Here is a 25,236-nt window from a genome sequence, read left to right on the forward strand (position 1 = left end):
GAGATGCTGCCTGTCCCGCTGAGTTACTCCAGCTTTTTTTGTGGCTATCGTCGATGATCCTCAAGGTGTATTAAATCATGGAAGGAGTAGATCGAGTAAACATTTTTTACCCGGATTAGGGGAATCAAGAACCAGAGGATTTATGCGCAAGGTGAGAGGTAGAAGATTAAACAGGAACCTGTGTGACACCTTTTTCATTGGGATGTCATGTTGCAGTTGTACAAGATGTTGGTGAGGCCACATTTGGAGTCTTGTGTTCAGTTCTGGGCACTGTTATTGGAAAGATGTTGTCAAGCTGGTAAAGGTGCTGAGAAGATTTACGAGGATGCTGCCAGGACTCAAGGGGCTGAGTACAGGGAGAGGTTTGGGCAGGCTAGGAATCTATTCCTTGGAGCGCAAGAGGATGAGGGGTGATCTTATAGATGTGTACAAAATCATGAGAGGAATAGATCGGGTAGACTCGGTCTCTTCCCCAGAATAGGGAAATTGAGGACCGGAGGACATGGGGTTAAGGTGAAGGGGAAAAGATTTAATAGGAACCTGAGGGGTAATATTTCCTCATAGAGAGTGGTGGGAGTATGAACAAGCTGCCAGAGGTCGTTGAGGCAGAGACTATCACAACACTTGGACAGGTACATGGATAGGACAGGTTTGGAGGGATATGGGCTAAGCATGGGCTGGTGGAACCTGTGTAGATGGGGCATGTTGGCCGGTGTGGGCAATTTGGGCCGAAGGGCCTGTTTCCACGCTATATCACTCTATGACTCTATATATATATATATATATATATATATATATATATATATATATATGTGTGTGTGTATATATATGTGTGTGTGTATATATATATATATATATGAGTAGCCAGTTAAGGCAGTTGAGACAGATACTATAACAATATTTAAAACATTTGGACAGGGACATGGATAGAAACTGTTTAGAGGGATATGGCTCACAAGCGTGCAGGTGGAACTAATGTAGATGGGCATTTTGGTCGGCATGGATGAAGGGCCTGTTTACATGCTGCAACGGCATGGAAACAGGCCCTTCAACCAACCTCCATGCCAACCAAAATGCCGCATCTACATTAGTTCCATTTGCACGTTTGTGAGCCATATCCCTCTAAACCTGTGACTCTTTCAATGGCAGTAACTTACATGGGGCATTTTAATCCATATTGAGCTGGACCGAAGGGCCTGTTTCCGTGCTGTAGGATACTATATGTGATAAATAAACTCTTGACTTAAATGCTGCAACCACTAGAGGGCGTGGTCATGACACAGAGCCTTCCCCCTCGCATGGTGTTGCTGCTGTGAGCTGCTCAATGACCAGTCTAGTTTCTCTTGCTCACTGATTGCTCACAAAGTGCTGGAGTAACTCATTGGGTCCGGCAGCATTCTCTGGAGAATGTGGATAGGTGAAGTTTCAGGTCATCCCGAAGACGTGTAGGTTAATTGGCCTCTGCAAATTGTCCCTCGTGTGTCAGGAGTGGATGGGAAAGTGGAATAACACAGAACTAGTGTGAACGGGTGATCAATGGTCGCCGGGGCTGAAGAGCCCGATTCCATGCTGTAACTCTGAACTAAACTAAACTATAAGAAATGATCCAATTAGTATTTTGTAAAATTGCAATGAGATGAAACAAACAACTGCAGTTGCTGGTTAATACACAAAAAGACACAAAGTGCTGGAGTAACTTAGCGGGTCAAGCAGCATCTCTGGAGAACTCAAAAGAAGGGACTCAACCAGTAATGTCACCTATCCATGTTCTCCACAGATGCTGCCTGACCTACTGAGTTACTCCAGCACTTTGTGTCTTTAGGAAAGAACTGCAGATGCTGGTTTGGTCTGAGGAAGGGTCTCGACCACCCATTCCTTCTCTCCAGAGATGCTGCCTGTCCCGCTGAGTTACTCCAGCATTTGTGTCTAACTTTGTGTCTTTATTTGCATACCAGCATCTGCAGTTCCCAGTATCTCCACCACTGCATTCTGAGTTAATTGTAAACATTGTCGGCATGGTGGCACAGCGGTAGAGTTACTGCCTTACAGCGCCATAAACCCGAGTTCGATCCCGACTGCGGGTGCTGTCTGTATGTACGTTCTCCTCGTGACGGTGTGGGTTTTCCCCGGGAGCTTCGGTTTCCTCCCACACTCCAAAGACGTGCAGGTTTGTAGGTTAATGGCTTGGTTAAATTGTAAATTGTCCCTAGCGTGTGTAGGATAATGTTAATGTGCGGGGATTGCTGGTCGGTGCGGACTCAGTGGGTCGAAGGGCCTCTGTATCTCTAAACCCAACTCAACTAAATCACAATATACATTTGTCAAGTCATTCAGGAGGTGATGCTGTTCCACTCTCAAGCACCCTCAAACTCATAGGATGGAAAAGCAAATCCTGGACTAATCCCCACCCAGGGCACCCTCTGATGTGTCGTCACTGTTGTGATACAAGAAACAGTTTAGTTGAGTTTATTTGTGTCATGTGATAAGCATTTTATTGCATATTAACCAGTGAACTGAAAAACTTTACATGATTACAATCCAGCTGCTCACTGTACAGATACAGGATAAAGGGAAGTGCAAGGCAAAGTCCAATTCCAATTTTACCAAGTTTCAATAAGGTGACTGGTAGGTCAGGACCACTCTCTAGTTGGTGATAGGATGGTTCAGTTGCCAGATAAGAGCTGGGAAGAAACTGTCCTACAGGGTGAGGCAGAGTAACAATCTGGGTGGTGCAGCAGATAGTAATGGGTCTGTCCCACTTAGGCAATTTTTTTGGGTGACTACAGGCGACTGCCACAAAATTTTCAACACATTTTTCGGCGACGGTGGCAACAATTTTTGCTGTCATAGGTTGAACCAGGTGTTGGCGTAGGTGGATTCCATTAAAACTAGTCCCTGGCAGTCGCCTAAAGCGTTGCCTAAGTGGGATAGGCACATAAAGCTGCTTCTCAGTTCTGGGGACTTGTGTTCCATCCTGACCTTGTGTGGCACCTTGTGTGGAGTTTGCACATTCTCCTTGTGACAGTGTGGGTTTCCTCTGGGTGATTCCTCCCACATCTCCAAGTGTGTGTTCGTGCAGTGGGTCTCGCAGTATCTGTGGAGGGAAATGGACACATGATGTTTGGGTCATGACCCTTCGGAGATTAATTGCCTGTGTCGAAAGGACATGATGCTGAAAGGACACGAAGCCGAACGGACATGACGTCGAAAAGCTGCCGAACGGACATGACGTCTCCGGAGACGGGATTGGTCCGACACCTTGTCAGTCATCGACGATGGTTAGCGATTGGTCCAGACCCCCGCGTCCATTCGGCGTCGTGTCCGTTTGGCTTCGTATCCATTTGGCCTCGTCCGTTCGGTATCTTGACTTTTCGGCGCGATGTCCGCTCGGTATCTTGGCTTCGGCTTCTCATCCTTCGATGTCCTGTCCGCACACGTTAATATCAATAGGTTAACACCAGATAATTTGAAAAAATACCAGTAATTATGTGCAACCAGGCAACTTTGGTCATTTAATGTAGTATACCTTTATATTATCATTTTTAACCATATTTTGGTGATCGAATACTTGCCTTTTTATGCCTTATTCTGTCAATAAACGCCCTTTTCATGACTTTTTTAAAATTTGATTATGCCTATTTACTTGCCTATTTCAGTGGGGGTTTTTGTGCCTAAACACCCTGGCTCTACTTATCAATGTACCTCAGTACAGGTGACAATAAACTATACTATACTATAGATGGCACATCTTGGTCGGCATGGACGAGGTGGGCCGAAGGGCCAGTTTCCATGCTGTACGACTCTATGTAGCCAACATCTCTCACTTGTACAGAATAATGGCAAAGAAACTAGTGAAGGCGAAGCAAACTCATGCTGATTGTTGAGGTAATTAAAACATTCATTGATACAGGGTTGAGCAAACCTTCGAAAGGGATCTTTTTCAGTTGCTTTTACGTATTTAACCATCATCTACTGGAGATTTCTTTCATCCCTGTCACTTACGGTTTCTCATTAGAATCCATTTCAGTCATGTCTGTTGCAGCCTTGGGGAATACAACAATGACAGGGAAAGCCTGCCCTGGCCTTTGCAAATCAAATCCATCCTCAATCTGCTTCATTTTAATTTCCTCACTGGCAGATGTACACTTGTGAGAGACTCCTATTGTCAGAATCACCTCATCATTCCTCATCCACCTCTCTGTTCTCAGCACACTGAATCTGACTGGAAAGCAGATCACAATTAGAACAGAGGCACAACCAACTGCAAGTGCTGGTTTATGAAAAAATATACAGAGTACTGGAGTGACTCAGTGGGTCAGGCAGCATCTCTGGACTAAAAGAATAGGTGACTTTTCGGGTCAATATTCTTTACATACTTATCCATGCCCTAGAACCTATCCACGTCCTCCAGAGATGTTGCCTGGTTTGCTGAGTTACTCCAGCGCTTAAGACTTTAGAGATACAGAATGGAAACTGGCCTTTCAAACCACCAACTTCATGCCGACCAGCGATCACCCCGTACACTAACACTATTCTACACATTGGAACAATTTTACAATTTTACTGAAGCCAATTAACCTACAAACCTGTGTGTCTTTGGTGTGTGTCACTTTTACGTTCCCTGCAAGTGTCATATGGGTAATCTGCCATCTTTATTACCATCCATCCTCACTGTAAAGTGGTGTGTGCAGGTTGAGCAACAGAGAATTTCATGGAACCCCAGCACCGGACGTCCTGCGGGGAAATGACTCCACGGATCCTGTGGCGTGGTTCCCAGAGCAGACCGCCCAGCTTGTCCGGCGAAATGCCGCATCGCCAGAACTCACCAACGTGCACCAAGATCTGGCTTGGTTGGCGGTGGAGGGAACCCTCCCAGTCAGATCCTTCCTGCCCGGTCGCAACTTCACTACCAGCGCACGCTGCCCTCGGGACGGCCGCTACGGAGAGGAGACCTTTGCCCACCTCTTTGCAGAGTATGGATTTGCAAAGAGAGTCTGGAAAGGTCTGCAAGGGCCCATCACGACCAGCTCCATAACAGAGTACTGTAATTTACGGGCTGTTTCCAGGGACACATTTGGAGACGGACATCAAGTGTTGCTGGAAGGTCATGAACTCGGCAAAAGACGCCCTTTGGTCTGCCCGAATTTTGTTGGCCTCCCAGCAGAGCGAGGTGCCCATCAGGGAATGTTGCCGACTGGCCCCCTCCAGACTGCAGGAGGACTTGCTGAAGCTCGGTTCTTTGGGGGAGAACCATAGTCTCAGATCCTTCCTCTGCTGGTGAAGACCCGCCTCTAACAAGGGAAAGGATATCACCCCAGGGGGGCCTCATGAGTGGCAAGGATGCCTGGTATAATGATGTTTTTTGAGAACACAATGTGAGTACAGTACTCATACCAAATACAATGCAAACTAATGCATGTATTGCCACTGAGAATGTTGGAAAAGTTTTGGCACAATCTTTGTGATGTAAACATTTTTTATTCCAAATAAATTGCATTTTTGGTAAAGAAACCACAGTGAAAAAGATGGCCAGACCTGGACATTGAGGGACAAGACCGATGGGGACACCCCTCAAACCAGGGAAGGATATCACCCCAGGAGGCCACATGAGTGCTAAAGGTGCGGACACTTTACAATTTTACACTATTGAATGTAAAGGCACCAAGAAAGCATGAAGATTTATTTTGTTTTGTATATATTTTTTATTATGAATAAAGTTTATTTTTGGAAGATAAAATCTGGGTGTAATATTATGGTGGAGTGAGTTAGCTCGGGATGAAGAGAAAGGAGAAAGATCTAGCCACAATTCCACGCAAGTGTTCTTGTCACTGAGGTGGAAGAATTCAACTTTCATTCCAGTACTGAGTTGAATATATTCATGAATACTCCGATGCACACTGAGTGAATGCTTCTGATAGAGTTAGTCACACAGCTTTAGAGATACAGCATGGAAATAGGCCCTTCGGCCTGCCAGGTCCACACCAATCATCGATTCACCCCTTCACACTAGTTCTACGTTATCCCACTTTCCCACCCAGTCCCTACACACTAGGGGCAATTTACACAGACCAATTAACCTACAATCCCCGAAGTCTTTGGGATGTGGGAAGAAACCAGAGCAGGAGGAGAAAAACCCAAGTGAGGTGGCACAGTGGCGCAGGGGTAGAGTTGCTGCCTTACAGCGCCAGAGACCCGAGTTCGATCCTGACAATGGGTGCTGTCTGTATGGAGTTTGTACATTCTCTCAGACTACGTGGATTTTCTCCATCTGCTGTAGTTTCCTCCCACACTCTAAAGAAGTATAGGTTTGTAGGTTAATTGGCTTCTGTAAATTGTGCCTTATCTGTGGGATAGCACTGGTGTATATGGGGGGGGGGATGGGCCGAAGGGCCTGTTCTCTGAAAGTTTAGTCCAAAAATCAAACACGCAATTACAGGCAGAACATGCAAGTTCTACACAGACAGCACCCAAGGTCAGGATTGAACCCGGGTCTCTGGTGCAGTGAGGCAGTGGCTTGACCCGCCGCAACACTACTGCCCTCAGGTGGGGCATCACACTAGGAATCCATTGCCCTCACACCTACCACAGCCACGCTGTGAACATGGCCACACTTTGGCAATGTCGATTGTCTGCTTCCTCCCACCAACTTGACCATGAGTCATCGGAACAGAATTAGGCCATTCGGCCCATCGAGTCACCTCTGCCATTCAATCACGGCAGATCTATTTTTTCCTCTCAACCCCATTCTCCTGCCATCTCCCCGTAACCTTTGATGCCCTTACTAATCATGAAAAGTAGGTTGAAATGGCACGCCGAGACAATCAAAGGATGGTTGGTGAGACCATGCTGCCCCAAGAGTGAGTGAGCCGGGCAGGACCAGTGGTCCCATTACTTATTGAATCAGTTTGGTTTCCATATTCATACCGGGCCTGCAGTTACTGTAATTTTCTAGTTTTCTAGTACACCTTCAGTGTATATGGGTGTCAATGATCCCTTGACCTTGTGCAGGTTGTGAGGTGAAGATACTTCCAGTGACGATGATGATGAGTTGCAGAGGTTTGCCCCAGAGACGATGAGGGACTTGCAACACACACTCATGTTGGGATAGAGTCCCACTGAAGTGTAGGATAGAGAAGATTCCTCCTTCCTCCAAGCAGCCCCTCAGGATACTGCAGATGCAGTATAATGTGGATAAATGTGAGGTTATCCATTTTGGTGGCAAAAACGGGAAAGCAGACTATTATCTAAATGGTGGCCGATTGGGAAAGGGGGAGATGCAGCGAGACCTGGGTGTCATGGTACACCAGTCATTGAAGGTAGGCATGCATGTGCAGCAGAGAGTAAAGAAAGCGAATGGTATGTTAGCTTTCATTGCAAAAGGATTTGAGTATAGGAGCAGGGAGGTTCTACTGCAGTTGTACAGGGTCTTGGTGAGACCACACCTGGAGTATTGCGTACAGTTTTGGTCTCCAAATCTGAGGAAGGACATTATTGCCATAGAGGGAATGCAGAGAAGGTTCACCAGACTGATTCCTGGGATGTCAAGACTGTCTTATGAAGAAAGACTGGATAGACTTGGTTTATACTCTCTAGAATTTAGGAGATTGAGAGGGGATCTTATAGAAACGTACAAAATTCTTAAGGGGTTGGACAGGCTAGATGCAGGAAGATTGTTCCCGATGTTGGGGAAGTCCAGGACAAGGGGTCACAGCTTATGGATAAGGGGGAAATCCTTTAAAACCGAGATGAGAAGAACTTTTTTCACACAGAGAGTGGTGAATCTCTGGAACTCTCTGCCACAGAGGGTAGTTGAGGCCAGTTCATTGGCTATATTTAAGAGGGAGTTAGATGTGGCCCTTGTGGCTAAGAGGATCAGGGGGTATTGAGAGAAGGCAGGTACGGGATACTGAGTTGGATGATCAGCCATGATCATATTGAATGGCGGTGCAGGCTCGAAGGGCCGAATGGCCTACGCCTGCACCTAATTTCTATGTTTCTATGATTGAGGGGCAGTGACGTCTACTGGGGTTTTGTCGAGTCAAAGACCAACGAGTGGAATGCAGACTCTTCATCAACGGGGCCACTGATGACCTAAGGAGTGGGGGAATGTCATAGAGACACAGCACCTTAACAGGCTCTTCGGCCCAACACATCCATGCCGCCCAAGGTAAGTCGGTCTCATTTACCTGCATTTGGCCCATATCTTTCAGTTTGGTCCACTAAAGGTTGATTTGTTACAACTAAAATAGTTTAAAGACTACATTCTGCACTATGAAAACTCTCGACCAGAAACGCAACCTATCCATGTTCTTCAGAGATGCTGCCTGACCTGTTGAGGACTGGCTGAACTTTGTTGCCTTCCACCACAGTGAACAATGCTGTGGTGGATGTTTGTGTTAAATTTCATTGTGTATTGTGCGTTCTTTTTTAAGTGTATCGCTGCTGGCAAATTCATTTCACTGCACCTACGGGTGCATGTGACGAATAAAATTGACTGACTGACTGTTGAGTTACTTCAGCACTTTGAATACTTTTGTGTATTAACCAGCATCTGCTATTCCTTGTTTCTATAGATCGAGGCACAGACAGCGCAGACAGAATATTTTTCACTGGATGAAAATATCAAATACTCTTTATTTTTAGGGATACAGTGCAGAAACAGGCCCTTCAGCCTACTGAGTCCGTGCTGACCAGCGATCCCCATACACAAGCAGTATCCTACATACGGTACTAGGGACAATTTACAATTTTTACCGAAGCTGAATTAATCAACAAACTTGCACATCTTTGGAGTGTGAGAGGAAACTGGAGCATCCACGCGGTCACGGGGAGCACATACAAACTCCGTACAGACAAGCACCCATAGTCCGGATTGAACCCGGGTCCCTGGCGCTGTAAGGCAGCAACTCTGCCGCCCAAACTGAAGAAAAAAACAAAAGGAATCTGATTATATGCAAGGGGGGAAACCAAGTTTGATGATGGTGCCAATCAAGTCAAGTCAAGAGAGTTTATTGTCATGTGGCCCAGATAGGACAATGAAATTCGTGTTTGCTGCAGCACAACAGAATATTGTAATCATAATACAGAACAGTTCAGTTCAATATACACATAAATAAGCAGATAAAGTGCAATAGGCTGTTACAGTTCAGAATCTGTTTGTTGGCGGGTTTAATAGCCTGATGGCTGAGGGGAATGAGATGAGTATGTGGCCAGGATGGTGTGGGTCCTTGATGATGTTTGCAGCCTTTTTGAGGCAGCGACTGCGATAGATCTCTTCGATGGTGGGGAGGTCAGAGCCGATGATGGACTGGGCAGTGGTCACAACTTTCTGCATACTTCTCCGCTCCTGGACGCTCAAGTTGCCGAAACAAGCCACGATGCAACCAGTCAGCATGCTCTCTACTGTGCACCTGTAGAAGTTCGAGAGAGTCCTCTTTGACATACCGACTCTCCGTAATCTTCTCAGGAAGTAGAGGCGCTGATGTGCTTTCTTTATAATTGCATCAATACGCTGGGACCAGGAAAGATCTTCGGAAATGTGCACGCCCATGAATTTGAAGTTCTTGACCCTTTCCACCATATAAACAGGATTGTGGGTCCCTATCCTACCCCTTCCAAAGTCCACAATCAGTTCCTTGGTTTTGCTGGTGTTGAGAGCCAGGTTGTTGTGCTGGCACCATTTGGTCAATCGGTCAATCTCACTTCTATACTCTGACTCGGCCCCATCAGTGATTTGTCCCACAACAGTGGTGTTGTCAGCGAATGATGACGGAGTTCGCTACGCTACGGCTACGCAGTCATGAGTATAGAGTGAGGAAAGCAGAGGGCTGAGCACGCAGCCTTGAGGTGCCCCCGTGCTGATTGTATCGAGGGTGACACATTTCCACCAATACGGACAGACTGTGGTCTGTGAATGAGGAAGTCGAGGATCCACTGGGAAGAATTACACAACCATGACGTTTGGAGCATACCCCACAGGCAATTAACAGCACGTGAAAGTGTTCCACTGTTTACATACTCAAGCACATAATACTAAACCCTTCAAAGTACATAGGGTAAATAAAGCCATAGCCAAGCCAATAGCATTTTGGAAACAAAAAACTGTAAAATGAAACTGCTAAAAACAAGGGCACCAAACTTTGTAACTTTCTTTGCTTATCTGTGATGTGTTCACCTCTTCCTGCCAACTTATAGACTATAGACAATAGGTGCAGGAGTATGCCATTTGCCCCTTCGAGCCAACATTCAATGTGATCGTGGCTGATCAGCCCCAATCAGTACCCCATTCCTGCCTTCTCCCCATATCCCCTGACTCTACTATTTTTAAGAGCCCTATCTAGCTCTCTCTTGAAAGCACCCAGAGAACCTGCCTCCACCGCCCTCTGAGGCAGAGAATTCCACAGACTCACCACTCTCTGTGAGGAAAAAAATGTTTCCTCGTCTCTGTTCTAAATGGCTTACTTCTTATTTTTAAACTGTGGCCCCTGGTTTAGGACTCCCCCAACATCGAGAACATGTTTCCTGCCTCTAGTGTGTCCAAGCCCTTAACAATATTATATGTTTCAATGAGATCCCCTCAATGAGTGTACAAGCCCAGCTGCTCCATTCTCTCAAATTAAAATATATATTTTTTAAATAGATAGCAGATTCTCAATTTTCCCAGCACAATTTTATTTGATGATATATATATATATAAATGTTTTTGTTATTAAGAATGCATTAAACAACGTGCACTCTGCAAACCAGATAGAGCAGTGCCCAAACACAAAAAGACGAAGATGCCAGTTGCTTTCTCTGAGCTGGATCGTGGACATAAGTGTTCGATACATTGCTTGCCATGGAGCATTGTGGCAATGTCTCCGTTTATATCAGACAAAGACATAAAAACATGTGGACCATGTGAGATGAGGCTGCACAGAAGAACAAGAATCTTTAGTCAGAGGGTGGTGAATCTGTGGAATTATTTGCCACAGAAGACTGTGGAGGCCAAGTCAGTGGATATTTTTAAGGCAGAGATAGATAGATTCTTGATTAGTACAGGTGTCAGAGGTTATGGGGAGAAGGCAGGAGAATGGGGTTAGGAGAATGGTCCCGACCAAAAACATTGTCTCTCCATTCCCTCCACAGATGCTACCTGATCTGCTGAATTGCTCAAGATTTTAGCATATGCAGTTCCTTGTGTCTCAGTTACCTGGATAAGCTTCTCTTCCTTTACTGCACTTGTTAAAACCTCTTTCTCCAATTAAGGTTGTGGTTCTCCACCTTAACGCATCCTCCAGGTTAGTTTGTAGCAGGTAATACTTCAGTTGGGCCCCTCAAAATATTTTGTGATCTTAATGGCAAAATATATATAAATATAACGTCGTTCTTCTTCTTTCGAGTCCATCTTGTTACAAATGTTGACCTCATGGTCATCGTCCATCCTGAAAAGGACGCAATCTTCCGGCGACAATCAGTGGGAGCCATCACTTGTCGCAATAGATGATGGTGGTAGCAGAATTAGCTCAGGATACTTCCAGTTTCCAGCCCCGCGACGTGGATGCTTCTGCTATGGGGCTAATATAACGTTGAAGAAGAGGGGAAATGGGGAAGAATATGGTTTAGGTTTTAGTTTTAGAGATACAGCATGGTAGCAGGCCCTTTGGCGCACTGAGTACATATCGACCATCGATCACCTCTTCACACTGGTTCTATGTTATCCCACTTTTCATCCACTCCCTACAAATGGGGTCAATTAACAAAGGCGAATTAACCTACAAGCCCGCACATCTGTGGGATGCAAGAGGAAAGGCATGTGGTCGCAGGGAGAACATACGGTCAGCATCCGAGGTCAGGATTGACCCTGGGTCTCTGACTCTGCGAGACAGCAGCTCTACCCGCTGCCCCACTGTGCCGCCCATGTAGGGAAAAAAGAACAAAAAGGAGGAAAAACAGGGAAAAGGACAACAAAGACCAGAATAGAAAGGGAGATGGAGAAAAAACAATTCGACTGGGACAGCTATTTGGACTGATCATGTTTTCAAGATGATTCAGAAATTCAATTCACTGTTTTTGAGTCGCAGAGCACGGAATCAGACCCTTTGGCCCATAGAGTCTGCGTTGAACTGTACTTACCAGTTACACTAATTCTACACTGATCCCATTTTATGCAACAAAAGAAAGTATCTCAGCAGGTCAGGTAGAGTCTGCTGATCCCCCTTCCTTCCCCTCACCTTGTCCCCTTCCACACATATCTCCCCTTCCAGCTTTACATTTCACTCCTCTTCTTTCCTTATCTGACATGGATAGGACAGGTTTGGAGGGATTTGGACCAAACACGGCGGGGACGGTGTAGATGGGACATGTTGGTCGGTGTGGGCAAGTTGGACCGAAGGGACTGTTTCCACGCTGTATCTCTCTGACACTATGACACCCTTTTGCCTCCTTTTCATCTCCATCATTTGTCACTTACTCCACCCATCTGCCATTCAAGCCCCCTCCACCTGTATCCACCTATCACTTGCCTGGCTTTGTGCCACCCTTGCCTCCGTTTACTCTCTCCTACTCCATCATCCTGACCTGTCCTGACCTGAAACATTGTCTATCCATGCTCATGCAGTATCTGTGGAAGGAATGGATAAGGTGATTCTTCTGGTCTGGACCCTTGATCAAGGATCCCGAATGAAACTTCCATCCACTGACACGCGAACTTCCTCCAGCACTGTTTTTGTTCAATATTCCAGCATCTGCACTTTATCGATTCACCATTTTATTTTATGTCTGTAAAACAAAGAGCTCTAACTTGCACTTTCTTATTGAAGGTTGCCATTGACTTTGTTTCCTCCACCCTTTCAAGGTGTTTATTCTAGATTGTTATTTGAGAAAATAATTGTGTTAGCATTCCTTTTAAACACCTACCCATTGAGAAAGTGGGTGGGTGTCAGAATGGATGTAGACCCTGTGATACAAGAGTATCAAGGGGAAAGAGAGACACCATGGCATTAACGGAATTAAAAAGCCTATGGCTAGAAAAAGATAGCGTGGTGGTGAAGGCCTTAGATTGGAATGAGAAACTAATGGGAGATGGATTACCAAAGATAGACACAAAATGCTGGAGTAACTCAGCGGGACAGGCAACAACTCTGGAGAGACGGAATGGGTGATGTATCGGGTCAAGACCCGAGCCTGAAGAAGGGTCTCGACCCAAAATGTCACCCGTCTCTCCAGAGATGCTGCCTGACCCACTGAGTTACTCCAGCATTTTGTGTCTTATCTTCAGTTTAACCCAGCATCTGCAGTTCCTTCCGACACATATGGATTACCAAACCCTTGGAGGAGAGAAAGACCGCCCAAAGTGCCAAAAGTAAATAAACAAATCAGAATGTATGGGGAAGAAGAATTATGAAAAAGGATGTACTTGACCAGTTTTGCAGATTTACGGTTAGCTGACAATTTTGATATTAATTGATTGCATTATTGATTATTGTATATTTATTTATGTGAATAATCTGAAACTGTTTTGGAAGGAACTGCAGATGCTGGTTTAAATGCTGGAGTAACTCAGCAGGATAGGCAGCATCTCTGGAGGGAAGAAATGGGTGATGTTTCGGATCGAGACCCTTCAAATGTCAACCATTTTCTCCAGAGATGCTCCCGTCCTGCTGAGTTACTCCAGCATTGTGTGTCTATAAACTGAAACTGTTGTTGCGTTTATGGGCCCATTAAGCTGCAGCAAGTAAGAATTTCATTGTTCCGTTATTGATGCATATGATAATGAAACACTCGAGAATTCTGAGCAAAACACAATGTGCGGGAGTAACTCAGTAGGCCAGGCAGCATCTGTGGAGGGAATAGATAGGCGACTCTTTTGGTTGGAATCCTTCTTCAGATTGATTGTAAACTCTCTTGACATTTTCCCCCATTGCAACTTAAAACATACTTGATTTCTAACTTTTCTCTGAGGAGAGTTCTTTGATCTGAAATGTTAAGTGTTTCGCTCCCTGCAGATGCTGCCTGACCTGCTTAGCATTTTCTGTTTTTGTTTCAGGTTTACATCATCTGCAGATTTTTAGAAGAATGAAATATCTAAATTGGTGAGAAGAATATATAAATGTCTATTGGCTGTAGGGAAGAAGCTGTTCCTGAACTTGGACGTTACAATTTTCAGGCTCCTATCTCTTCTTCCCAATGGCAGGATTGAAATGAGTGCGTGGACAAGGAAATGCAACTGGTTTACAAAAAAAGGACACGAGGTGCTACAGTAATTCAGCAAGTCAGGCAGAACATCTGAAGAACATGGATAGGATCTCCGAAAAACAGCTGCCTGTCAAAAAATCCCTCTGCGTCAACCAATTACCTGCCATGCTTTGTCCTGCTTCTCATTTCTTCCAGCTTTCTTCTCCCTCCTTTCAATCAGTCTGAAGAAGAGCCCCAAATTGAAAAGTCACCCATCCATGTTCTCCAGAGTTACTCCTGTACCTTTTATGGAAACAAGAAACTGCAGGTGTTGGTTTACAAAAAAAGGACAGAAAATGCTGGAGTAACTCAGTAGATCATGGATAGGTAGAAACAAGGAAGTGCAGATGTTAGTTTACAAAAAAGGACACAAATGGATAGGTGTCATTTCAGGTCAGGATCTTTCTTCAGACAAAAGGTTCCTCTGGGCCGATTGCACTGCACTGCTGAGAACTATATTACACACAACATGGAACAGCACAGAATAGAACCATTGACATGATGCCAAGACCAACTCTTATCGGTCTCCAAATCTGAGGAAGGACATTATTGCCATAGAGGGAGTGCAGAGAAGGTTCACCAGACTGATTCCTGGGATGTCAGGACTGTGTTATGAAGAAAGACTGGTTTATACTCTCTAGAATTTAGGAGATTGAGGGGGGATCTTATAGAAACTTACAACATTCTTAAGGGGTTGGACAGGCTAGATGCAGGAAGATTGCTCCCGATGTTGGGGAAGTCCAGGACAAGGGGTCACAGCTTAAGGATAAGGGGGAAATCCTTTAAAACCGAGATGAGAAGAACTTTTTTCACACAGAGAGTGGTGAATCTCTGGAACTCTCTGCCACAGAGGGTAGTCGAGGCCAGTTCATTGGCTATATTTAAGAGGGAGTTAGATGTGGCCCTTGTGGCAAAGGGGATCAGAGGGTATGGAGAGCAGGCAGGTACGGGATACTGAGATGGATGATCAGCCATGATCATATTGAATGGCGATGCAGGCTCAAAGGGCCGAATGGCCTACTCCTGCACCTAATTTCTATGTTTCTATGTTTCATATAATCCATATCCCTCTATTCCCTTCATATCCAAAAATCTCGTAAACTCCACTATTATGTCTGCCTCCACCACCAACTCTGCAAATGTGTTCCAGCCATATATATTTATATATACACATTGTACTCTGTAAACTATTATAAATATATATATATATATATATATATATATATATATATATATATAGACACATTTTAATACATACACACTGAACTTAATAATATTGTTTACAGTGTACAATGTTTACTGTTGCGCAGCTGACAGTCAGAATGTCATTGTTCCGACTTGGAGATATGACAATAACACATCATAGATATAGACATATATATATATATATATATATATATATATATATATATATATATATATATATATATATATAGATATATACATATATATATATATACTGAACTTAATAATATTGTTTACAGTGTACAATGTTTACTGTTGCGCAGCTGACAGTCAGAATGTCATTGTTCCGACTTGGAGATATGACAATAACACATTCACCTTTTCGCACATCTGGATCCAGCGGTTGTGTGTGTGGGGGGGGAGGAGCGACGAGGACTACAAGGTCCGGCGTGCAGCGCGGCGGCGGCGCAGGCGCGGTGGGAGGTGTGCGGCGGTGGGGAGCTGGCGCGGTGGCGGCCGGGATAGGGCCCGCACTCGCCGCCATATTGGAGTCGGTTCGGTTCGGATCCTGTCAGTAGAGGGGAGCGGGAGCGGGAGCGGGAGCTGGAGCTGGGGACGTCTCGCAGCTTCTCCCCCCTCCCTCGTCTACACAGACACAGCGCCATCATCCTCCCTCCTTCCCTCCACCTGACCCTCGCCTCTGCTCCAAGAGAGAGGGGGTTAAAGAGAAAGGGAGAGGGAGACGGTCCCCACCCCCCAGCCCAGACAGACGGACAGACGGGCAGACGAGCCGCCAGCCCGGCAACCACCCCCTCCCTCCCTCCCTCCCTCTCCCCCCCGGCCAGCGGCCTCCTCTCCTCTCCCCTCCCCTCCGCCCGACATGAGTCCGGCCGATGCCAAGCGGGCCAAGCGCAGGAAGAACAAGCGGGGCGGCGGTGGCGGCAAGACGGTGAGCCGGCAGCAGAAAGCCCTGGCGCCGCCGAGCAGCGGCGGGGCCAACGGCACCTTACACGGGGAGGTAAGCGGGCCCGAGGGCCGAGGCCGCCCAGCTCCGGTTCGAATGTAAACCCCCCCCCCCCCCCCCGCGCGTCCCCCCCCCCGACAGGGCCGAGGGGGAGCGTGCAAACGGACCGTCGGAAAGCCAGCCCGGGGATTTTATTTAGGCCTTCCCACTCTTCCCCCAAGTAACCCTCCTTCTCCCCGGGAGGCAATTAATGCAAGGATGTGTCTGCATCCAACTTAAGAGCTCAGCTCCCTCCCACACACACACACATAGAAGTAGTTAATGTATGTTCACCCCCAACAGAAGTAGTTTTCATTATTAGAATGTATTAATGTATGTTCCCCCTAACAGGAGCAATTATTATTAGAATGTATGTCCCGTCCCCCCTGTTTGATCCTCTCCGTGTAGCTTACATCAAATATTATTCGAATGTATTCATGTATTTTCCCTCTTCCCCAAATGCTGTTTGATCCTCTCTTCGACCAGTTTGCATCAGATATCATTAGAATGCCTTAAAATTTGTTTCCCCCTCCCCAAACACCGTTTGATCCTCTCAACTAGTTGGTGTCAGATATCATGAGAGTGTATAAATGTATGTCCCCACAGCACAAACGCTGTTTGATTATCTCTATGTAGTTTACATCATAAGAATGTATTAATATATGTTTTCCCCATTGCCAAATGCTGTTTGATTATCTTTACATGTTGTTTGTATTGAATATAATTAGAATGTACTTATGTGTATGTTGCCCCTGCCCCCAAGTGTCGCTTGATTCTCTTTTCATATTACGGTTTAATGTATGGATCTTTTTTAACAAGAACGATGTCATGTGTAAGGTTAACTTTGATTTGTTTGCCTGATATTTTTTTTAGCTGTGCTTTAGGTGTATTTTGCTTCCTGGATGTGAAGTGCCTTGCTTATTGTGCAGTGTGTACTGTATTATGAAGAGAATTCACATTGATAATACTGTCTATTGTTTTGCAAAGTGCTGGATACTTTAATCATGAGCCTACTTTCAATTTTGGAATGTTTATTGTGCCCATTTTAATGCTATTTTGGAGGAAATAATTTTAAAAGCTTGGTTGTTCCTGGATACAAAATAAAACTTGCCTTTATGAAAGCATTATACTATACTATCTTGCCCCTGTTCAGTATAACGTCTTTAACGCGTAGTAACAAGTTAGTCGAGTGTTTGAGCTATGCACTGTCACCTGGTAGTAATATTTTATAAATTTTATTTTGGTTTGACCTTAACGCATACCTTGACATAAGATAACATTTTCTGACTTGATCTTCATTTCATACACAATCGATTTTGATATGTGATTTTGATTTGGAATAAAGATATCTAGTCTGAAATAAGTGATCTAGCTGAATGGACATTGATGTGATGTTAAACCTAAGAAAAACTCTGGTTTAATAGTGATGTCTCTATTTTTGAAACCAAGAATGGATATTTCAGGGATGCTTGATGGGGAAAAAAAAACTAGCATTGTCCAAAGTAGGTTTTAGGAATACCATGGATAGAAACTGACATTGAGTCGACTGACAAAGCAGGGTTATTGAGAGGAGGGGCAAAGAGCTCGGTCAATGAAGAGTTTTGAAGAGACTGAGTGTGTTGGAGATTTGGTTGAAGATTAAAACAGCTGGAGGTGCATCCGGCAGTGGTGTGGTGAAGGGCTAGGATCGAAGAATGTTCTTTGAATTGTGGCGGAGGGTAACAGTGTTGTGTATAAGGATGAAAATGTGAAAATTGAGGACATTGGGAAGAGGGAGGTTGGGAGGTGCAGGTTAGGTTTATTGTTGGTGTTATGGATGTTTATTTAGGCTTATGGAGAATGCAAAGCTGTCAAAGCTTTGAAATGGTCTGTGATCTAGCATTAAGTAAAAGTATGAATAATGCTTTAATTAACAGATGGGTTGAGCTTAATCGGGTGATATGGTGGAAGCAGGTGTTCCTGGCCAAATTTTAAATTAACTTTTGCAGCTTTTCCATGTAAATATCTTGGAATATCTTTTGATTTTTGATGGTTTGGGATGCAAGTGAAGGATGAAAGTTAAATGTTTTCCTGACACCTGATCGAACAGCCTCCCAATAGTTTGTAAGCATTATGTTTGAAATCACACTTAATGCCCTAACATAGAATGTTTAACTGTGTGTTCTCATTGTATTTCAACAAGTTGAAATAGTGTGGAAAAAATGTTAGTGTATTACATGGATCCAATTATTTTCATTATTTGTATCCCAGGTGATAATTTTAGCCTTGAAAACGCTTCCTTGCTTGCTTCCCTTCTGTGTTAATTCTATTTAAATATGCTCTCCTATTTTAATCATTCAGAGATGAGCAATCTAGTATCAAACATGCATAACATACCATGCATCACATTGTGTATATGTATTTTGAGGATATTAGTAGTCAACTTGTGCAGTTGCAAGTTTTGTGATTATACAGATAAATTGAAGCTAGTATTTGATGTAAAGCAGCAAAGAATCACTGCTTTTGGAAGCTGAGACTGTCTGCAAGACAAGTGAATCTTGCTGGTGCATATCTAAATGCAGTATTTACACTGGGACAATAGATAACAAAGGAATGAACCAAGAAGGGAAAGTTCCCATTTTCACGAGTTTGCTTGTGGGTTGAGAATTGGCTGTTTTGATCAGTTAATTATCTCAGTGGTATGGATAACCAGAAATTCTGTTGTGTGTGATGTACTTGTGGTTAGTTATTTGTAGTAACTACTTCACATTAATAGGACAAATTTGAAAGCATTTTTACTTTGAGTTATCATATTTAATTTTATAATGGGAATTTGCTTTCTCACAAAATAATGGGTTCAAATTTCTAATGCTGACTTTCAAGGATTAGCACAAGTAGTTTTTTATGAGCTAGAATGACTGTTTTTGATATATACAGACCGTATTTGTGTGTGCATTTAAAAACTGAAATGCTATCGATTAAGCATACATTACATGAGGGATTGGCTGACCTTCTGTCCTCAACAGACTTCTTTAGAACAGGTATTTCATTGGTGTATTTTGTGCACCGCCATGGTGAGAAAAAGTGACACTCTTGAATTTTATTATTGGTGTCATCTGTCCTTTTCTTGTTAAAGGACTGTATCATACTAGTCTGTGTAAGAAAGAACTGCAGATGCTGGAAAAATCGAAGGTAGACAAAAAAGCTGGAGAAACTCAGCGGGTGAGGCAGCATCTATGGAGCGAAGGAATAAGCGACGCTTCGGGTAGAGACCCCTCCCCAGCCTGGCTGGGGAGGGGCCTTGACCCGAAGCGTCGCCTATTCCTTCGCTCCATAGATGCTGCCTCACCCGCTGAGTTTCTCCAGCTTTTTTATCTACGTATCATCCTAGTCTGGTTAGTTTGCTGTGGAATTGAATAATGTATTTGTGCTTATATTTGACCTGTTGTGTTGCAGTGATACAGCGTGGAAATGTACCCTTCAACCCAAATAATCCATGCTGGCCAGGTGGCCCCATCCAAACTAGTCCCATTTACCCATATCTAAACCTTTCCTAACCATTTACCTGTCCAAATGTCTTTTAAATGTTGTTACTGTACCAGCCTCTACCACTTCTTCTGGCAGCTCATTTCTTATACCAACCACCCAGTATTGTTACTACGTAATTTGTGCACTTTGTTACCTTCCACATTTCGCTTTTCCAATGCATTAGAAAGACTGCTCTATTTGCCGCAGTGGTACTTGGATCGCAGAGTGTCGTGCAGTCTGGCTTGCAATGGTGCAATGTAATTCACCATAATACCGAATATTAGAAAATATCAGGATGTATTCGCTAAAGCTGTGGAGGCGAGGCAAATAACAATATAGAAAATTTGACAGTTTTTCGCACAATGTTGGTTCAGTAATGCGGAGAAAAAATATCAGAATTAGCCCAGAATGTGCCACGTGGTCACTGAAGTTTTATTCTGTAAGGTCATGAGTGATCTTCTAATATAATCTCAATTTCCTGCCTTATCCTTGTTATCAGAAACCTCAACTAAATATAATGAATGACTGAACATTCCTCTACCTTAAGCCTCAGTGGAAGAATTTGGGTTGAAACTTTCGGAATGAAGATATTTCTCTTCATCATATTGTTACTGCACTTACCTTATTTCTTTGGTTATAAGGTGCATCAGGATGCTCGAGGTCATAAACAAAAAAGCCATATAAATGCAAGTCTGCTTCATATCGACCTGAGATAGATGGCCCTTGGTTCCAGCTTCCAACCAGGGGAAATTTATTCCCATGAAAGTATATTAAGATTGAAAGTCACATATGAAGCCGAATCAGGCATGATATGAAAATGAAAATTTGAAGATTGCAATAGGGAAGGAGTGAAGAAACGGAATTGGAAAGTAAACCATTCATTTTTAGCTCAGCATTGGACATGGACCAAGTGATCTGCACTGGAGATTGGTCATTTTTATGAAGCAATTTCCTTCTAACTACCATAAAGGCAGCGACAATATATTTGTCTTCGAGTTTGTGGAAACAGACCCTTCGGCCCACTAAGCCTGCGTTGACCAATGATAACTCCACTATCCTACACACTGGGGATAGTTATTTAAGCCAATTATCTTACAAACCTGCACGTCTTTGGAATGTGGGAGAAAACCGGAGCATTCGGACAAAACCCAGTGGTCGCAGGTAAAACATACAAACTCCGTACCGACAGGATAGGAGGTCAGGACAGGAGGTCAGGATTGAACCCGGGTATCTGGCGCTGTGAGGCAGCCACCCCACTGCTGCTCCACTGCACTACAAGAAATATCAAAGGCTAACCATATCTGAACTAAACTGAACCTCTTTCATTTTAGATTAAAAATACTATATGCTACGTCATTTTATTTAGTTTTTATACTTTTAAACTTTTAGTGATAGTGTGGAGCTGTACACTACTAGCACTATCGTTCACACTAGGGATTATTTACAATTTTTACAAAAGCCGATTAACCTATAAATCTGTACGTTTTGGAATATTTGAGGAAATGGGAGCACATGGAGAACACCCACGCAGTCACAGGGAGAATGTAGAAACTCCCTATATATGGACAGCCCCATGTTTATTAATCTTCATTCACTCCCAGTTTCTCAACTTCCCAAATTCTTGCTCTTTATTTAAATCCCACCCTTTGCTGCACATTTAATTCAGTCTGACAACTTTTCACTACTTTAATTTTCTCAACTTTTGTGCCAATTACTCTGATTATCGTTGCGATTTGTGCAGATACGATGCCCTAATTCCTGGTGCTTCCTTGGTAAACCTTATTGCTCACCTGTGATTATAGTCTGTGTTTTTAAAATATTAACACATTTTTGGCTAGATAAGTTGAAATATTTGAGTATAGTTGTATCTGTACTTTGTATATACCATGTTTTTTCTAGCTCCCCCAGATTGAGGAATGAACTACAGGGATTGCTGTTTTGCGGTTATTGAGTCTTCTGTGTGTTGGAATTGTAAAGGGCCTGTCCCACTTGGCTGTCTTTCGCGCGCCATTTACACGGTCTGCTAGCATGTGGGTAGCACGGGGACGGGCGCATGGAGTGGTGTGGAGTGTGGATTTCGTCCTGTACGAAATCTTCGTGCGCCACCGGCCTGTCGCGTAACTGACGGCCAAAGTGGGACAGGCCCAAGACCCTGGCGCGACGCAACGTCTCACCTCCAACAGCAGCAGAAACAGGCAAACAATCGTCGAACTCAGCCTGGGGCTCACGGCCATTGCGGATCCGGATCCGCCCCCACTTCTACTCCCAGAGCGGGACCAACACGATTGAAGATAGACACAAAATGCAGGGGGTAACTCAGCGGGACCGGCAGCATCTCTGGAGAGAAGGAATGGATGACGTTTCGGCTCAAGACCCTTCTTTCAGACTGAAGAAGAGTTTCGACCCGAAACGTCACCCATTGCTTCTCTCCAGAGATGCTGTCGATCCCGCTGAGTTATTCCTGCATTTTGTGTCCACTTTAAATGACGTCACGTGCTCCAGACGGCTGTGCGGGCCCATGATGACGCGCGCGACTCTCACGGGACCGTCACTACCGGCCTGTCGCGTAAGTGATGGCCCAAGTGGGACAAGCCCTTTACTCTACGAATTAGGAGCGGGAATAGTTGGTTTTACAGGCCTGTCCAGACATATAATAATATCATGACTGATTTGATTGTAACCTCAGCACATCTTCCCTTTTACCCGTAGATATCTTTAACTTCCCTGCTTATCAAGTGTATATTTACTTATGTCTTTAAAATGTTGACAGAGTTCTCTTCCGCCACCCCTTGAGAAAAGACTTCCAAACACTCACAATCCTTTGAGAAAATATCATGTCTTGTCCAAACGGACAACCCCTTTTAAATGGTGAACTCTGGTCTCAGGGTTGCTGACCCAAAATGTGAACTGATTTCCCATCCAACAGATGCTGCTTGACTGGCTGGACTCTAGCATTTGTTTCAGATTCATAGCATTTGCATTTACATGTGCTGATCTCCAGTTTTACATGCTAGCATCAAGGGAAGCATCCTGTCTGTGTGCAACTTGTCAAAAGCCCATGGAATCTTTTGAGCAAGTGGTGCTTTTCACCAATGCTGCTAATGTGAGCAGCATTGTTTCTCTTCTCAGTATGGCATCTTCGGCAGTCGACTCGGGTAGTACATTAATAGCAGAAGCATAAACTACCAGACGAGAGGGAATGAAGGACATTTGGTAATTAGTTTTATTTAATGTAGTGGGATTTGGATGGCTTAATGAGGGGTTTTAGCACACCATCCCTTTACTTCAAACTGGGGCTGTTCATTGTGCAGCTGGTAGAATTACCTCCTCACAGCTGCAGTGATCTTGGTTCAATCCTCACATTTGGTGCTGACCGTGTGGATTTTTCCTTAATGTTCCCCATTCCACACCACAAAGAGATGTGGGTTGGTGGCATAATTGTCCACTGTAAATCGCTCTTGATGTGTGGGTGAGTGATAGAATCTTGGGGGAGATGATGGAAATATAGGGAGATGTTACAAGAGAAAACAAGTGAGCGGGTGGAATTTCTCGTGCATGGACATCAAATCAAACGGCCACTTTTTTTATTAAGGAAAGATGAAGTGCATAGGAAACGCATTGTAAATATTTGAGTGCCTATATTCGTTGGAGTTTAGAAGAATGAGGGGGAACCTCAATGAAACATACAGAATAGTGAACGGCTTGGATAGAGAGGATGTTTCCACTAGTGGGAGAGTCTAGAACTTGAGGTCAGAGCCTTATAATTAAAGGACGTTCTTTTAGGAAGGCGATGAGGAATTTCTTTAGTCAGAGGGTGGTGAATCTGTGGAATTCGTTGCCACAAAAGGCAGCGGAGGTCAAGTCGGTGGATATATTTAAGGCAGAGATAGATAGATTCTTGATTAGTACGGGTGTCAGAGGTTATGGGGAGAAGGCAGGGGTTAGGAAGGAGAGATAGATCCGCCATGATTGAATGGCAGAGTAGACTTGATGGGCCGAATGGCCTAATTGTACTCTTGTCTCTTATTTTATGAAATATCTGGATTAAAATCCAGCATAGTTTGGATAAAGGAGTTGTAAATGAAGCACGAGGTATCCGATTCCAATTAAGATTGTGCCAGCTGCAATTCAGTGGTAGCGCTATTACCTCTAAGGATTTTGGGTTTAAATCAGAATCCTGAACCAGAAGGCATAATCTAGACTGGCACTTAACTGCAGTTTTGTGGAAGTTCTGCAGCGTTGGACGTACTGGATATCATTTGAGATGTTGAACCAATGCTTGCCCTTTTGAATAAGCAGATCCCAATTCACTCCAACCGATATGCGTCATAGTTGATTTTTGATTATATCTTTTGAATTGGTCTCTGCATAATGGAGATTGTATTGGAGCAAGCTCATTAATTTAAGCACTTAATGTGTTTCAGTCATATTTGTCATAAGATTGTGCTTCATCCCAACATGATATAATAAATTAGACTGGCTTAAAAATACAGGGATTTAGAAATAATTTGAGAAAATAGTTCATTTAATGGAGAGAATTGATAGAGGAATAGCAACTAATTTTGTGTATCCAGATGGAAAAATCTTTTGATTAAGCACAGTACTCCAAGAAATTGCTGAGAGTTATGCATGTAGCCTCGTCCATTGCACAGACCAGACCCCACCATTGACTCCATCTATGCTTCACGCAGCCTTGGAGAAGCAGCCAACATAATCAAAGACGTCTGATGCTGGTGATAGCCCCTTCTCCCTGCTCCCATCTGGCAGACGGTGCAGAGGCTTGATAGTGCACACCATCAGACTAGAACAGCTTCCTCCCCTTCGTTATCAGGTTTCAGAATGGTCCTTCCATAAGCTAGGTTACTGTTTGATTCACCTGTACGCTTCTGAGGACTGATGCACTGCATTGCTGAGATTTATATTCTGCACTCTGTGTCTTCCCCTTTGCTCTGCTAATTATACTTGAGTTTGAACCCATGTATCTATGTACGGTATATCTGATCTGTTTGGATAGCATGCAAAACAACGCTTTTCATTGTATCTCAGTACATGTGACAATAATAAACCTAAACCCAGCACATTTATAATATGGGATTTTCTTGCAACTGCTGTGGCTAAGAGATAGAAAGGAGAACGTTTTGGAATGGTTATGCCTTCAGATCGAGAAAGGAATGGTGTACCTTAGTATGGCTTGGGAATCTAGCATTGGATGTGTGAACATTGACAACTTTGTGGACAGATGAATATTATCAAGGATATTCCCACTCTCCTTTGGACTTTGGAGATACAGTGTGGAAACAGGCTCTTTGGCCCACTGAGTCTGCGCC

The 25,236-nt window shown here is 44.1% G+C and overlaps 1 protein-coding gene across 1 annotated transcript in view; it reads left to right on the top strand.

Annotated features, from left to right (window-relative positions):
* The first annotated feature begins 15,956 nt into the window (after positions 1–15,956).
* The window catches only part of fam193a (family with sequence similarity 193 member A), a 152,969-nt gene continuing 143,689 nt past the window's right edge, over positions 15,957–25,236 (top strand). The window contains 1 exon segment of the mRNA XM_055632272.1: positions 15,957–16,417. Coding sequence (XP_055488247.1) covers positions 16,280–16,417 — 138 coding nt within the window. The 5' untranslated portion in view covers positions 15,957–16,279.

The sequence above is a fragment of the Leucoraja erinacea genome, chromosome 3 (assembly GCF_028641065.1).
Source record: "Leucoraja erinacea ecotype New England chromosome 3, Leri_hhj_1, whole genome shotgun sequence".
Lineage (NCBI taxonomy): Eukaryota > Metazoa > Chordata > Chondrichthyes > Rajiformes > Rajidae > Leucoraja > Leucoraja erinaceus.